Source organism: Acomys russatus, chromosome 5 (genome assembly GCF_903995435.1).
Source record: "Acomys russatus chromosome 5, mAcoRus1.1, whole genome shotgun sequence".
Taxonomy (NCBI): Eukaryota; Metazoa; Chordata; class Mammalia; order Rodentia; family Muridae; genus Acomys; species Acomys russatus.
In genome coordinates this window covers 24,489,664-24,504,663 of record NC_067141.1, presented here as the reverse complement: position 1 = coordinate 24,504,663, position 15,000 = coordinate 24,489,664, and the positions used below count along the sequence as shown (strand labels likewise).

The following is a 15,000-nucleotide window of genomic DNA, read 5'->3' as shown; positions in this document are numbered from 1 at the left end:
ACTTTATTTATTAATGCAAGGTCTCTCGCTGAGCCCAGAGTCCTCCAGCTCCAGCTAATCTAGTGAAGCAGCTCGCCCTAGGGTCCAATGACCCTTTTCCCAAGGGATCACCTGAGACCATCAGAAAACACAGATATTTACATTACAATTCAAGACAGTAGCAAAGCTATAGTTATATAGTGACAATGAAAGTAATTCTATGGTTTGGGGTCAGCACAGCATGAGGAGCTGTATTAGAGGGCCACAGCATTAGGAAGGCTGAGAACCACTGCCTTGGGGAATCCCAGCTCTGGTCCCAAGTGTAGGATCATGGGTGACTATGGTGCCTGTTGAGCTTTTTATGTGGGTCCTGGGAATCAGAACTCCAGTCCTCACACTGCGTGCCAAGTGCGTTATCTACCAAGCCATCAATCCACACATCACCTCATGATCTTTAGCTCTCAGAACAAGCAAATCTTGGTATCTATTGGTTAGAAAGATGGAAAAATGAGTAGAGTAGATGGAAAGGATGGATGTGAGTGGGTGGATGATGGCTGGTTATGGTTGGATAGATAGATGGATGGACCGATAAAGGGAGGGGAGGATGGAGTCGATGGATGAGTGAATGCGTGGGTAGACAAAGGGACAGATGGGTAAGTGGGTGGGTGGGTGGGTGATGGATGGGTAGATGGAGGAATGCTCAGATGGATGGATAGGGGGATGGATGGGTGGATGGAAGGTTGCTTAGATGGGTGGATAGGTGGATGGATGGGTGGACAGGTAGAAGAATAGATGATGACTGAATGGATGTTTAGACAGATAGAGGGATGAAAGAATTGAAAGGTAAGAGATGTAGGGAAAGATGGATAGAAAAGAAGATGGGTGAGTGAATGGATGAACAGGCAGATGGAAGGATACAGGGGTGCATAGATGATTGGATGAGGGAATGAGTCATTAGATGGCTGGATGGCTGGATGGGGAGATAGACTGATGCATGAATATAGAGTGGATGAATAGATGTGTGTGTATATACATGTATATATGTATATACAGGTGAACACACGATTGGATGGGATAGCAGGAAAAATGGGTGAATGAATGGAGCCTATTGAGCATAAAGCAACTCCCTGAGGTCCTGGTGCTCCATGGTGATAAGACAGAGACCTGATGAATGAGGAACGAGGATTCGCAGCTGTTGCCTTGTGTTGAGATGTGCTTTTAACCCTTAGATACCTGCAAAGTCCTGTACAGTGGTGACCCCAGGCCCCACTGTCTGATTCTGACTACTGTGTCTATTTCAAAATCACTCTCATGCCAGCCTTGCAGATGGAAGAGAATCCTGAGGCAAGAATTAGGTGGAGCAACTGGGCACAGATGCTAATGCCTGGGTTTGCTTTAACTGCTCCTTTCTTTAGCACTGATCTCTTGGGCTAACTTGACACATGAAGGGATGGGAAGGGGAGAAAGCTTTCAACTAATTCAGAAAATGTCTCCATTGAGCCTTACTTCCTGTCGAATTTTCTTTAATTACATTAGCATCTGTAGTAAGGTGGCCTTAGCTGTTGGTGCTTGCACGGACCACAGTCACGCTGCCCAGAGTGGCTAATTGGCCAGTGGGGTGGTATGGTGCCTGGGTCTCCGCCGTACTTTTGGCCCTTCCTGATGAGTTGATGAGTATTCTGCACTGCAGCTGCCTCTGCTTCCAATGTCCGTTCCAGGGCCACATGGCCATTAGGGGTGTTAAGGCATGGGAGACTATTATGTCTCTCCACCCACAAACTCCTGGTTCTACCTGCCTTTCAGGCCCCTGCCAAGGCCAAAGCCTGGCTCCCTGCCTATTCCTGCATCTCTCTGAGCCAGTTCCACGGTCTTCTGTCATTCATAGGAGCACGGCTTTCCCTCACAATGATGCTTTGGGCAGCAAGGATTAGATCTTCACCAAGAGTCCTCCCCACAAGCTCATCTACCCCAGGCCATTAAGAGTAGAAACATCTTTGCCTTGGGTGGTCCCAGGCTCTTGGACTCACACCCAGGCTTAAGTGTTGGAGGCTGGGGACTCACCCCATCACTTGACATTTTTCTCAGTTTCCATGTTTTTCTATCACACTGAGAGTGATCTTGCTCTAAAAGGTGGCTGAGGATATGTCTGGGGCATGGTGGCTGGTGCTGGTGAGATGACAAATAAATGGTAGAGATGTGACTTTTGTTTCTTTTATTGAAATGGTAGGTCAAGGGAGGCCCACAGCGTCTCCAACCCTTCACCATGGGAGAGCTGGGCTGACTCCTAACTGTTAATCTAGAATCCACCCTTTGACCAAAAAGGCCAGTTGGTCTTAGTTTGGCCCTAATCCCATGGCTGGATTGTTATGTGGATCCCATGTGCTTTGGTCAGCTGACCTGAGCCCAACCATAATGTTGGTTTTGTCATGTGCCTCTGCTGTGGGACCCTGTCCCTAGCCCTACCTTGCCCTCTCTGCTTTCCAAGACAGGTACCTGAATTGCTCTGTAGAGAAGTGGCCCTGACTGAGGAGCAGAGTCTGCCCACACAGCCACCCCCATTGACCTGCACACTGCAAGGCCACCTGTCTGTGTCACATCAAAGGCACAACCTGAGAGTAGCCACTGCTTGGAGCCTTCCACCTCAGGTTTTTTTCCCCTCCCACAGGTCCCACCACTCCCTGCCTGGATAGGCCTTCAAGTAGCCATGGTGACAGCTTTCCCAGACCTCTCTGGGACTTATGGCCCACTGGCTCTGCCTGGGCCTTCCTTGTTATATGTAGATATGGGCTGAGGCTACTGACTGTGGCCACCTGCTAAGGGTCCAACCTGGCCAGGTTTCCCAAAAGTCACTGGCTCTGAGCTCCCTTTCCAGGCTGTGCACAGGGCGAGGTCACAGGTCACACTGGAAATACCAAGGTCAGAAAGGCAGGCAGTGGAAGCTCTTAGAAGAAGCACTGGCCTAGCAGATGCCAGGCTCTGGATGCTATTCCCAGTTACCCTAGGAAACAACAAAAAGGGCTAGAGACAATGGAGGGAGACCTGGGGGTGCCTCTGCTGGCCCCTGAGAAGGGACATGGGATTCCTGACAGAGCTCTTTCTCCCTCTTTTCTGTTGAGACAGTCTTACTAAGTAGCTCAGGCTGGCCTTGAACTTATCACCCCCCTGTGTCAGCCTCCAGAATGTTGGGATTACAGGCAAGTACCACGTGTCCAGAGTGGTAAAGGACAGGTCAGCATTAACACCTAATCAGACAGCAGACATGCTCCTCAGCATACAACCCAAAGAACTGAAAACATGATCAGACAGGACTTCCCAGGGCGGCGGAGCAACATTCATCATCGCGGATGTCACCCAAGCATCCACCAATAGGTAAAATCCCAGCATCTGTAGGAACAGTTGGTTTACAGCAAACTCCAGTTTCGCTGAGCCACAGACAGAAAACTGTGGGCTGCCGATAGCTGTGTGGTGGGACCCATGGGAATGGCTGGTGCTGGGGGTTTCCTTTGCAGTGGAAAGGTTTCAGAACCAGTCGGAGATGGTGGCTGCACAGCCTTGTCACTGTGCCAACCACTCTGAACTCTGCATCTCAAAATGGCAAAGCACACCCTGGGGATTCCTGTTTCAACAACAGTAGCCAAGTAGATAGGACCCATGGCAAGACATAGGGGTTATGGGAACAGGCAAGAGCTATCCACTAGATCCCCCAAGGAGTAGGGAGGAGCCTGGGGCAGGGTGCAGACCCTCCTGAGATGGCCCTCTTCAGATGGGACCCAGCTGATGACTTTTCAGCCTCTTGGCATCATATCCAGCTACCCAGCAGGGCTGAGTAGGGGGCCCTTGCAGGGGACAGGCATATATCTTTCCTTTCTTAAGTCACACATATATCTCTGATGTCTATACCCAGGAGGAATCTATTTCAGGACAGGTAGTCCCTATAGACCTCTGTCTCAGTGTGGCACCAGAGCTTTCGCTTGTGACAGAGAAAGGGACAGACACTTCACACCCAGAATGTTCAGTACCATTGCAGCTGACCGAGGCAAAGGGAACAGTGGCCTCAACAGAGAAACACTGTGTCAGACTTGGCCTGCTCATAGAGCCACTGATGCAGTTTTGGCCCCACCCAGAGGTAAGGAGACAAGACCCAGAGACTCAGAAGTCTTTGCAATAGTAGTCGCTCGAGCAAGGCTTCTGTGGGAAGATCCCATCCTGTACCCTGTGGCAGCCGTACCATGCGAAACACATAGCCTCTACAAACTCCCAACCCTGTGAGCCTAGAACGTCTGTGTACTTGGGGTCCTGCCCATCAAGGAGAGCAAGATTTCCTCAGCAAAAGTCTAGTTGGGAGGAGGCGCCACAAGAATGTGGACACACACACACACACACACACACACAGTGGAAGCCCAGAGACCGGATGGCTTAATAACCTGTTGGAGGGCGTCCACCACTCTGCTTCAGACTCCCAACTCTGCCCCTTTCTCTGTCTCTATTGCTTCTTAACGGCGCCCTTCTTCTCCCCACAGGCAATTGCATGCAGGCTCTCTGACAGACTCTCTTGAAGATGATGACTACCACAACCCCACAAGGTGGAGGAGCCCGAGAGCAGCACAGAAAGCGCCGTCCCCCTCCCCCCAAAGCATGCAGGAGCACCTGAGGCTTGAAGTCCCAGGAAGGCAGAAGCATGCCCTTACCTCGCAGCATCGAAGCTGTCATAGGAGCCCACCGTGTAATGCCGGAAGAGCTTCTTGCTGCGGTCCGCACGGGTTTCTGCAGAGGAAAGAAAGACACCATTCAGGGAAGGCACTCTACGTGGGCAAATGGCTGGATCCCTGTGATTTGCCCCAGGCAGGGTGACACCCACTATATCTACACAGGAACACATCTGGGAAATGGGGTTAATTTGTGGGGGGCGGGGCGTCCAAGTCTGCAAAGTGTGGAGATGCTGTGAACCTTAGGGTGACCAAAGAGTAAAGAGCTCACTCTAAAATATGGGTGGAATCCTGTGCCCACTCACTCACAGAGGGGCAGGTGGGGCTCTGCAGAGCAGGGGCCATAAGCCTTTCAGCCAGGACAGTGACAGCCACCTCGTGTGGAATTTGCTAGACCCGCATGCCCAAAGGATGCTGCCCAGGCTGGCAGGCCTCTGGGCATCTCAGGAACCTCTGATGATGGCTTTATCCCAGAGAGACATGATCAGGATTAATATCCTGGTAACAGTTGCTTTCCATACCAAAAAAAAAAAAAAAAAAAAAAAAAAAAGCTAAACTAAACACACATGATTAACACTTCCAATTAAGCCTTGCTTTCCTGACTCAGCAGATTCAGACGAAAGATCGGCGGGAAATGATATGACTGTTGTGATTAGATTAGCAGATGGCACAGGGCTGGGGGGGGGGGGGACCATGAAGATGCAAATGCTAGAAGTACCACAGCGCACGTGAATGTCAAGGTATTCTCCTCACAAAGTTCTTTGCCCCGCCTCCTTCTGAGGTCCTGTGGAACACTGGGAGTAAATGGGCAAATGGCTTGAAGAAAAGGCCTGAGGTGAGTGAGGTGAGCCTCTGTTCAGTCTCTCCCCTCTCTCACTCGCACCCCCCCCCCCCCATCCAATGCAGGTTACTGAGAGAGGCCCTGGGTCTTTATATGCTTAGAGGCAGGGACAGAGCGCTTCACTTCTTACAGAATGGGGAGGCTCCTCCTGGGGTGGAAGTAGGCATGCCTCAGGCAGGAGCTAGAACTACATTTCCCAGCTGCCCTGTCACATAACAGTTCTCAAGGGACTGGGGTGCTCCCAAGCTGAGTGGCAAAATGCTGGACTGCAGACATAAGATAGTGAAAGGTCTATCACCCTTTGTTTATGCCTGTTTAAGCCCCTCCACTGTCCCCTTCGTCTTTCCCCGTCTTCCAGATCAAGCCTCAGGCCCCAGAGGGTAGGGTACCCACAGCTAGGATGAAGAGGTCCAAGGCTCACTTGGTACCTGAGTGCCTGACACAGAAGCATTAGAAACAGAGGTTGGTTCCCAGCACCCTTGTAGAAAGGTGGACATAAACGTGTGCAAATCCCAGCACAGAGGCACTGGGGGTGGGCCATCTGTGGTGCTCTCACTAGCCAGCCAAAGCGAGAGCTCCAGGTTCAGTGAGGGGCCTGGTCTCAAAAAATAAGGCGGAGAGCCACTAGGAAAACACTAGATATTGACCTATGGCCTCCACATGAACACACCACAAAAGGCAAAAAAAAAAAAAAAAAAAAAAAAAAAAAAGCAACCCCCTGTTACACTGGGCTCCACTTTGGGGCGTCTTTGTTCCAGCAGCACCTGCTGCCTTCCTTCACTGGCAGGCAGGGCAGCTGGGGTCCAAGGACTCAGTTCCCACCATTTCTCCACACCTTCCTGTTGCAGTTAATTTACCAGTATGGCCTAATAATGTTTATTATCAGGCCTATAATTATTATTACGACAGTATTTTCTAACCCGCTAGCAATCAATCAAGACACAGACACCTGTTATATTTTAAAATAGCCTTAGTTAACCTGGGGCACGGCAGATATTAATCCCCTAAACTACTTCCCATAGTAGGGCAGGTACGGGATGCCTGCCCCAATCCCATGCCATCTGCTTCTAATAATTTCTATGGAGCTACCTCCCGTCCATAATCCCAAATACTTACTAATGTTCTTCCTCGGGATCAAATCCTCCATCCACGCTGACCCCCACCTAACCCATGGCACCGCCTCCTGCTTCCTCTCCTGTCCTCTAGTCTCTCTTTTCCCAAGGTTCTCTCTGTCTCCCCAAGCCCTGGAACCTTAGCCATGCCTACCTCATTTGCCCTGGCCAGGTGTGATGGCCTTTTATTGGTCAAACAGGTTAGGCTCTTAGGCAAAGTACAGGTGGGGCAGAGACAGCAAGCAGTAATTAGTATCAAAATACACCAGACCAACCTTTAACACCTTCTATCTGTATCCCTCTCTCAAACACCCAAGGCTCCCAAGGGATGCCCCTCTCAGCCACGACGTTGTCACCACTCTCCTCACTGACACCCACTGAGTATTTCTGTGTATCAGGCCCCATTGTGAACACTGCTGGAGTACCCGGCAAATACCACCATAGAAACCCAGAGAGAGGTACACATGCAGCTCGGGCCACCTCTAGGCCACCTTCACTGTGTTAGTGCCATCCTTCAAAAGCCTGTCCAGACTGCGGGTCTCCTTCACAGGAGTGGTGTCTTCTTTAAGTTGGAGGCATCTTGGTAGTTTAAATGTCAAGCTGTGGGCCTTACATCTCTAATCAACCACTACTCGGTTTAGCATTGAAGCCACACAGCATGAAGGCCAGCAAGAAAAATGTGCCAACAATCGCCGGAATGTAGCCTCACAATGCAAGTAGAGAGCAATGGCATTTGCAAACAAAACAAGCAATTTCAGTTTTAGAAAAAAAAAAAAATGTACTCTTTCAGGCAGTAAACTGGCGGCCCAAAATGAAGTTGTCAGGAGATAAATTTGTCACTCAGACTTAACATTAACCATCGGTGTGGCGCAGCCTAGACTCTGCTGCCAGAGTCTCAGCTGAGTCACTGGCCTTGTCAGGTTGGTCCGTGGACATTGTCTATCAGGGATTGCCTTGATTATCCTAACTGGTGTAGGAGGGCTCAGCCCACTGTGGGTAACACCGTTTCCTGGGCACGGGGTCCTGGTCTGTGTAAGAAAGCTGGCAGGCAAGCAGGCCACCCCAGGGTGAGAGGGAGTTCTTTGGATAGTGGTAATGCTGCATGGAACAGTGAACAGGCCTGGCTCCAGAACTCTGCCTTGAGTTCCTGCCCTGATTTCTCTCATTGATGGACTGTGACCAGGAAGTTTAAAAGAAAAAAGTCTCTGTCTCGCCCGCCTCCGCCACCTCCATTGATTTTGGTAGTAGCTTTATCACAGCAACTGAATACAACTAGAACATACTATATGTACAAAGAAAGGACACGGAGCGGCAAATGCTGGACTGCAGACATAGGATAGTGAAAGGGCTGTCACACTTCGGTTTGCACCTGTCGCTCCCATACTGTCACCATCTGAATTGTAACAGCCCTTTCCTTCTCCAGCATAACCCGTGGGTATATGTTCACAGAGAGGGTCAGGGGGTTCTGAGCACATTTGATGGAAGGCACCCCCCAAGACCAAACCGCATGCCTACGCCATGTCACTGAGGCTCAAACCAGCATCCTAGCACATGCCTTCCTCCTCTCTGCCTGTAGGCTGGGTCAGGGACCCACACACTGTGCTGTCCCTGGGGCTCCAGGATGGGGCATTGCCTTGTTTCTCTGAATCATCCTCCTGACTTATGGCCTGGGGCAGCTAGAGTGATGTGAGGTCATGAGGATGGAGCCCTCATGAGAGGGCGGCTTACTAAGAATAAAGAGAGACCAAGAAGAGACTTGATGCCCTATGAGCATATACAGGGGGAGAAGGTCCCCCTCAGTCACAGTCATAGGGGAGGGGAGTAAGGGGAAAATGGGAGGGAGGGAGGAATGGGAGGATACAAGGGATGGCATAACAATTTAGATATAATATGAATAAATTAATAAAATATATATTTTTAAAAAGAATAAAAAGAGACCTGGACCGGCAGCTTGCCCAGTCTTACCACTTGGCATCTGGAACCACCTGTGGGTAAGGCAGAGTCCCCAGTAGGGAGGGTGTTCACCAGACACAGCCCTTGATCTTCCATTTCCAGCTCCACAAGTGGAATGACTTGGTCCTCTAAGCATCACTAAGTCTACTCAGTCAGTTCTGCTCATGGCTTCCCAGCTTATCAAGGCTTGCTGAGCTAGCCAAAGGCCCTATTATACAAGGAGCAAATAATCACAATCCAGGGCACTGGAGTGAAAACTATAAGCATGGAGCACTAGCTGAGACCCCCCAGCCCAGGTGTGCACACCTGCCTCACACTTCATGTCTAGAGCAAAGGTGGCCCTTCTGCTTTCCTGACCCTGTGCCAGATCTTGTAACCTAAGTGCAGGGATTTGAAAGAGAGCAGAGGAGCCCAGGGGCGGGTGAAGAAGCCCAGGTATGCTGGTCTTCTATGACTGGCTGAGGTCCCCAGGGGTCAGATCACCATGGAGGAGCACATGAAGGTCCCTGGGACATCCATGCTCAGGCCACCCATGTGAGACGTGAAGTGTAGCCACCGAAGGGCCAGAGATCGCTCATTACAAGCACTGCTCTGAGTTGCTGTGATTGCCTCCATCCCATGTTGCTGTCTGTGCTGGTTGTCTAGGAAACCAGTGGGTGCTGAGAGTGGGCAGGGTCTCAGTTGGGCTGGAGGGCACAGGACCAAGAGCAGAGAGAGGAATGTCCAGTAGAATGCATGTGTACATTGGCATGTGTATGTATGTGTGCCTGGGTACATGTTCATATGTGCTTGTGTGCATGCTGATACATTCCTGTATACAACTTTATGTGTGCTTGAATAATATGAATGTGTGTATACATGTGTACATGTGTATGGGAGAGTTTGTATGTAAAAGCTCATGGTGACTCTATTATGTGGACGTGTACATGTGCTTATATTACCATGTGTATGAGTACAGATGCATATGTATATACATGCAAGCACATGATTGTGTGGCTAAGCATGTGTGCACAAGTTCATGGCCATGTATACATACATGCATGTATGAAAGTGCATGTATGTGTCTTTATGCATGTGATTGTTTACATGCACACATAAATGTGTGTATGCATATAGGTAAGAAAAGAATGTATAAACAAGTATATGTGTGGATATGTATTTGAGCACTGGGCACAGGTAAATGTATACATATGTGCATGTGAACATACAGGTGGGTGAGCATCACCACCATTATCACTACCATCACCACCATCACTACCACCATCACCATCACCACCATCAATCACCATCACCATCACTACTATCACGACCACCATCACCACCACCATCACCATCACTACCATCACCATCATCACCATCACCACCCACCATTACCACCACCATCATCACCATCACCACCCACCATCACCTCCACCACTACTACCACCATCATCCCCATCACTATAGCAGATTCCCTACACCACTGTCTGCTGACAAGGTGCTTTGCTAGTAATCTGCATCATCACTGATCTTCCATCTGTTTTGGTCTTCACACATTCCCAGCAGGCAGCCCGTTTCCTGTCTCTACCTTACAGAAGCAGCAGAGGTGGTGACGAAGAACAAGGTCCTGAAGCTAGACGGGTGGAATTCAAAGGTCAGCTCTGTCACCGCCTGGCTGTGTGTCTTGTCTTCTCACTTGTGATGTGGGGACCACACCGGCCCTACTCACACAGAGGCACCTGAGTGGTTGTAGGCGAGGCCAGCTGGACACATGGGAAGTGTGTGTCACTTCGGCTACAGGTATCACATGTCACACCCCAGGTTCAGACTTCTGCCTTCCCTACGCCTTCTGAAGTCACATAGCCATGAGAGGCAGTGTGGGCCCCCCACCCAGCCCTCTACACCCAGATGGTCACACTGCGGACGTGCCCTCACCCGGCTTCCGTTTTGACCTGGGATAGATGGGTAGGCTTGATAGCTCTTGGGAACCTTCTCACACTGTGACAGGGACTGCATTATATTACATCCAGTGTTTGCCCTTCACCAGCTGTACACTGTATACTGGGAGTTAACCACTCCAGGGTTGACACCCCAGAATAGTCATGGGGAGCAGGAGGAGGCCTGACGCCCATGCAGGACAATGACAAGGACAGATATAGTCCCACTGGGTCATCAGGGAAGCACTAGTAATTGGCATGGGACCCTGACAGGACCACCCCTGTGACCTGATCTGGTGTGAGGTTCTTGCCCTGCTGCTGTGATTCCCACTTTGGAGGCCTCAAGGGTGGCCTGCTTTATGAGATGACAGATGGGCAGGATAGCATAGGATCCAGAGAGGGGACAGACAGAACACAGCTGGAGCCCCAGAAACCTCTTACTTCTAACGCACAACCCCACTTAGTGTTATTTCTGCGCGGATGCAGTTTAGCCTCCTATTGCTGACATAATACATTTATGTATCAGCGATGTATACTGGTGCACTGATGGCTAGAGGCAGGGACCATGAGGGAGCAGCCAGCCATGGGATGATGCCATCATAGATTCTCTGTCCACACCTCCTCCCTGGAGAGTTGGCCACTTCTCTTCACCGTGTGGGGTTCCTAGCAAGGTGGTGTCTCCAAAGCCAGGGCATACCCCTAACCAGTGAGGACATCCAGATAAGGTCCAGGTTGGTCTAAGCATCATGCTGGTCTCTAAGCTCACCAGTCCTACCCAGTGACCCTTAGCCTATGTGTGGAATGCAGCCTTTTTCAGAGACACTGTGCAGCCTAGATGCTGGATAAGCTTCCTTGTTGTGATTGGGGGTGGGTAGTTAGCATTGGGAGAAGGCACAGGGCCCTGCTACGGAGGCCCCGGGTTTTGGACTGGAAGGTCATGAGAGCCATTTGTCATGTGCTTTCAGTGTCTCTTGCCTGAGTGTGTGTTCACGTTCCTCAGCTCTCTGATCCAACAGATCTCTTTCTAATATTATAAAAAAATGCATTTATGTGTATGTCACATGTGTTCAGAAGCCAGTGGAGGCCAGGAGACGACACTGGGTTCCCTGTGACTGGAGTGGCAGGCAGCTGTGAGCCACTGGATGTGGATTCTGGGATTCAAACTTGGTTCCTCTGAAAGAGCAGCAAGTGCTCTTAGCCACTGACTGAGCCACTGTCTAACTCTTGGTGGTCCTCAGCCTCCTAGCCAGTGCCTAAGCCACTGCAGCGTTCCATTGCATGTACAACCTCCCAAGAGCATTGTGGGACAGGTGCCCATGAGCACAGAGCTCACACTAGGAACATCACTGCTTTCAAATCAAGGACTCTGAGGGACCATTGTGCACATGGCACAGACGTGTGGCAAGAATGTGACCTGTCTTTGCTGTTCCTTGCTCGACACGGAGGGATACTTGTCACACAGCATCACGCAGGGAAGGTTGGCTGCCACAGAAGCAAGTGGCCTTCTCAGTTGCACAAGGCAGGCTCTTCTTTCCACTCTGGGCTCCAGCCCTATGCAGTTACATCTCTGTCAGTAGCACCAAGAGTCCTGACAGAGGCTGTAGCAGAGGCCTGCTAACAAACAAACATGGAGTGGGGACCTCATCAGGACAAAGGCCAGACTCACCAGGACCAAGAACAGCCCACTTAGAGGAGGTAAATGTATTCTAACAAGCTGGGACAGAACACAACACGGGGTGGGGGTGGGGGTGGGGAGGGTGGGATGGGCAGCTGACCTGAGTTCATATCCCCTAACACTCATGTAAAGGCCAGTGTGGCCACAAGTGCCTGGAATCCCAGCAGTCAATGGGGGAAGAGACAAGTCAATTCTTGGAATTCATTGACCAGCCAGCCAAGCAGAAAATGGAGAGCTCCAAGTTCAGCAAGAGATCCTGTCTCAAATCGGTAAGGTGAAGACTTACAGACGGTACTCATGGGTTCCTTTGGCTTTCATGTACACACACATGAGTACCCGCACACACAAATGAATACACCTGGTCATTCTACATGCACAATATAAAACACACAGCTTTTACTAAAAAGAAAGCCCCTTTGCAGATGATGAAGGGGCAGATGAGCTAGCCCATCAAGAGGGAACTATTTGCTTCCTTAACGGTATAGAAACTTCTAAAAGCTTCTATATAGCCTACTTCACAACCAGGCCTACTTTCTCACCCAGCATCAGAGTTCTTTACAGAGTGGCTGCCCGCAATACCTGTAGCAGCCTAAAGTTCAGCACTCCCTATCACCCTGGTACAAGTGATCACCATCTCTGACTTGGGCTTGTGAAGTGGCTTCCTGTCTCCCTGCATCCTGATGATTTGTTCCACCCATCTGGCCATGGCCCCTATCAACTTCAAAGGAATGTGAGTCCAGTGACGCTATTGGCCCTGCCCATTCCTGCACCTTCATCCCCCACCAGTGCCCCTTTCTCTTTGCTCCTAGAATATGAGCTTATTTGCATCTCAGGACCTTTGCATTTGCTACAATCTTCTTTCTCCAGTTCTGATTTCACTGTGCCAACAGATCCCTGGCTCCTATGACAACCTGGCCATGTGGGTACCCAGTATCTCTGGTAAATGAGCGAACATGGGAAAATTGGTACCTCCATCTGCTTGGTCTGGCTGTGATGGGCTTAAGGCTCTATAGAGAATGCTAAGTTAGTGCCTCCCAGAGTCTGCTAGCATAGTGCAAAGAGCCCATCTGCCCTGGGGAACCCTCATCCAGCTCTGGCCAAGGCAGTGGCCAGGAGGGACTTTCTTACAGGGCCTCTGGGTGCTCCTGTCTCACCTAGAGAACAGGATGCTTGCCTTAATGGATGTCTTGGGTGGGTGCTCCCTCATGGCACACATCCCAGGTTAATTGGGGATCTCCTTTTCCCAGGAGGTAGCTATAAGCTCTCCCCACAAGCCAGCATTTAAGCTGATATGCCCTAAAAATGCCACTCTGAAAAATCTACATGGAAAGGGGGGGGGGAATCTCTAGAAATTCCATTTCATATACCCCTTGGGACATGTGGAAGGCAGCGACAGATTTCATGACAGTCTCAAATTGTCAGCAGTTAAAATAGCCCTGTATGCAAAGCAGCCAGGAGGAGGTGCCTACAGCTTGGCAAGGAAGCCAGGGTGGGGCCTCCTGGAAGACTCTGTGGCCTCCCATCCTGAGTGCCTTTCTGGAAAGGGAATGAGAAGAGGAACTTTCTCCAGTGCTGGTGTGAGTACCCTAAGAGGATGGAAAGACGGGAAGTCCCTCACGCCACAGACATCTTCCCTGGGGTGGCCCCCTCCGTCATGGGACGCCAGGGGACGGATAGAGGCTATGAAACATATAAAACAGTTCTCCCACTCCTTACCCCCCTTTCTCCCCCTCCTCCCGTCTCCCCTCCCCCTTTCTTCTTCACTGCACTGATGGGGATGGATTCCACGGCGTCACACACATTTAGGCGAACCTTCTATCACTGAGCCACACCCCTGCTCCTGAGACAGGCAACATAAACCCGAGCTTTCATTCTTTCCTGGCCTTCTTATCAAATCAAGAAAGGTCCTCAGTTTCCCCCAGCTATAATGTGGTCCACAGCAGATCCCCAAGTGTAGGGATCCAGTGAGAAGAAGGTAGAGACACTTCTGCAAACATCCTTCTCTGGCGCTGATCAGAGATGCTGGCCAGGCCCCTTGGCCATGGCTGTTTGTCTAGGAGCCCCCTTTGGTGTATCTGGCTTATACACAAGAGGAATGTATGCCCCATGTGATACCCTGCTTGTTGCTGCCTGGGCTGAGAAGGCCCCCAGATTATCCAAGCCAACTGGACACCATCCCAGGGACCTGAAACAAGCCACCTTCTGCTCCTGGACATTAAAATTCAAAGTGTTAAAAAAAATTTAAAGACCAAATTTGGAAATTATTTAATGTTAACAGGTTTGTTTGTTTGTCTTGGTGTTTACGCCCACCCCCCCCACCACAGACACAATTTTTTCAGTTGCAATAACATTTGCAGAACACATGCACTACACTGGGTGTTATGACTGGGACGCAACTTAAGTATGTAAAAATGATTGTGAGACTCACATGAAAAGATTGTGACATGCTACTGAAGGTATTGGAGTGTCAGGGGGTTCAGTATCTGAGGAGAGGCGGGTCCTGGAGCTAACCCCCACATGATGCAAAAGGAATGGCTGCTTTGGTATTTCCTGTGACAATCAGCAGCCTTGCACTGATTTCCTGCTGCCTCCAGGGGGCAGTACACTCCTCAACCAGAATCCCCATGCTGGCCACATGGTTGACATTTTTAGGTTACTTTTTGCTGAAGAAATGGCTGGACAGAGAGTATTGGGCACACAGGGGTCACAGGGGTCACAAGGGTCAAGTATCCCCTGTGACTGTGATAAGGACAGGAAAACGCTGGATGCTGGCTGGAAGACTAACTTCAAAGGCAGACAGTCTCCCTGCCCTGATGGA

At 50.3% G+C, this 15,000-nt stretch overlaps 1 protein-coding gene across 6 annotated transcripts in view; it reads right to left on the bottom strand.

Annotated features, from left to right (window-relative positions):
* Shank2 (SH3 and multiple ankyrin repeat domains 2) overlaps window positions 1-15,000 on the bottom strand; it is a 433,328-nt gene that overhangs the window by 167,108 nt on the left and 251,220 nt on the right. For all 6 annotated transcript variants that reach the window (XM_051145729.1, XM_051145730.1, XM_051145731.1 and 3 more), the window contains one exon: window positions 4,668-4,743. In XM_051145729.1, the coding sequence (XP_051001686.1) occupies window positions 4,668-4,743 (76 nt within the window). The remainder of the gene's footprint in view (window positions 1-4,667; window positions 4,744-15,000) is intronic.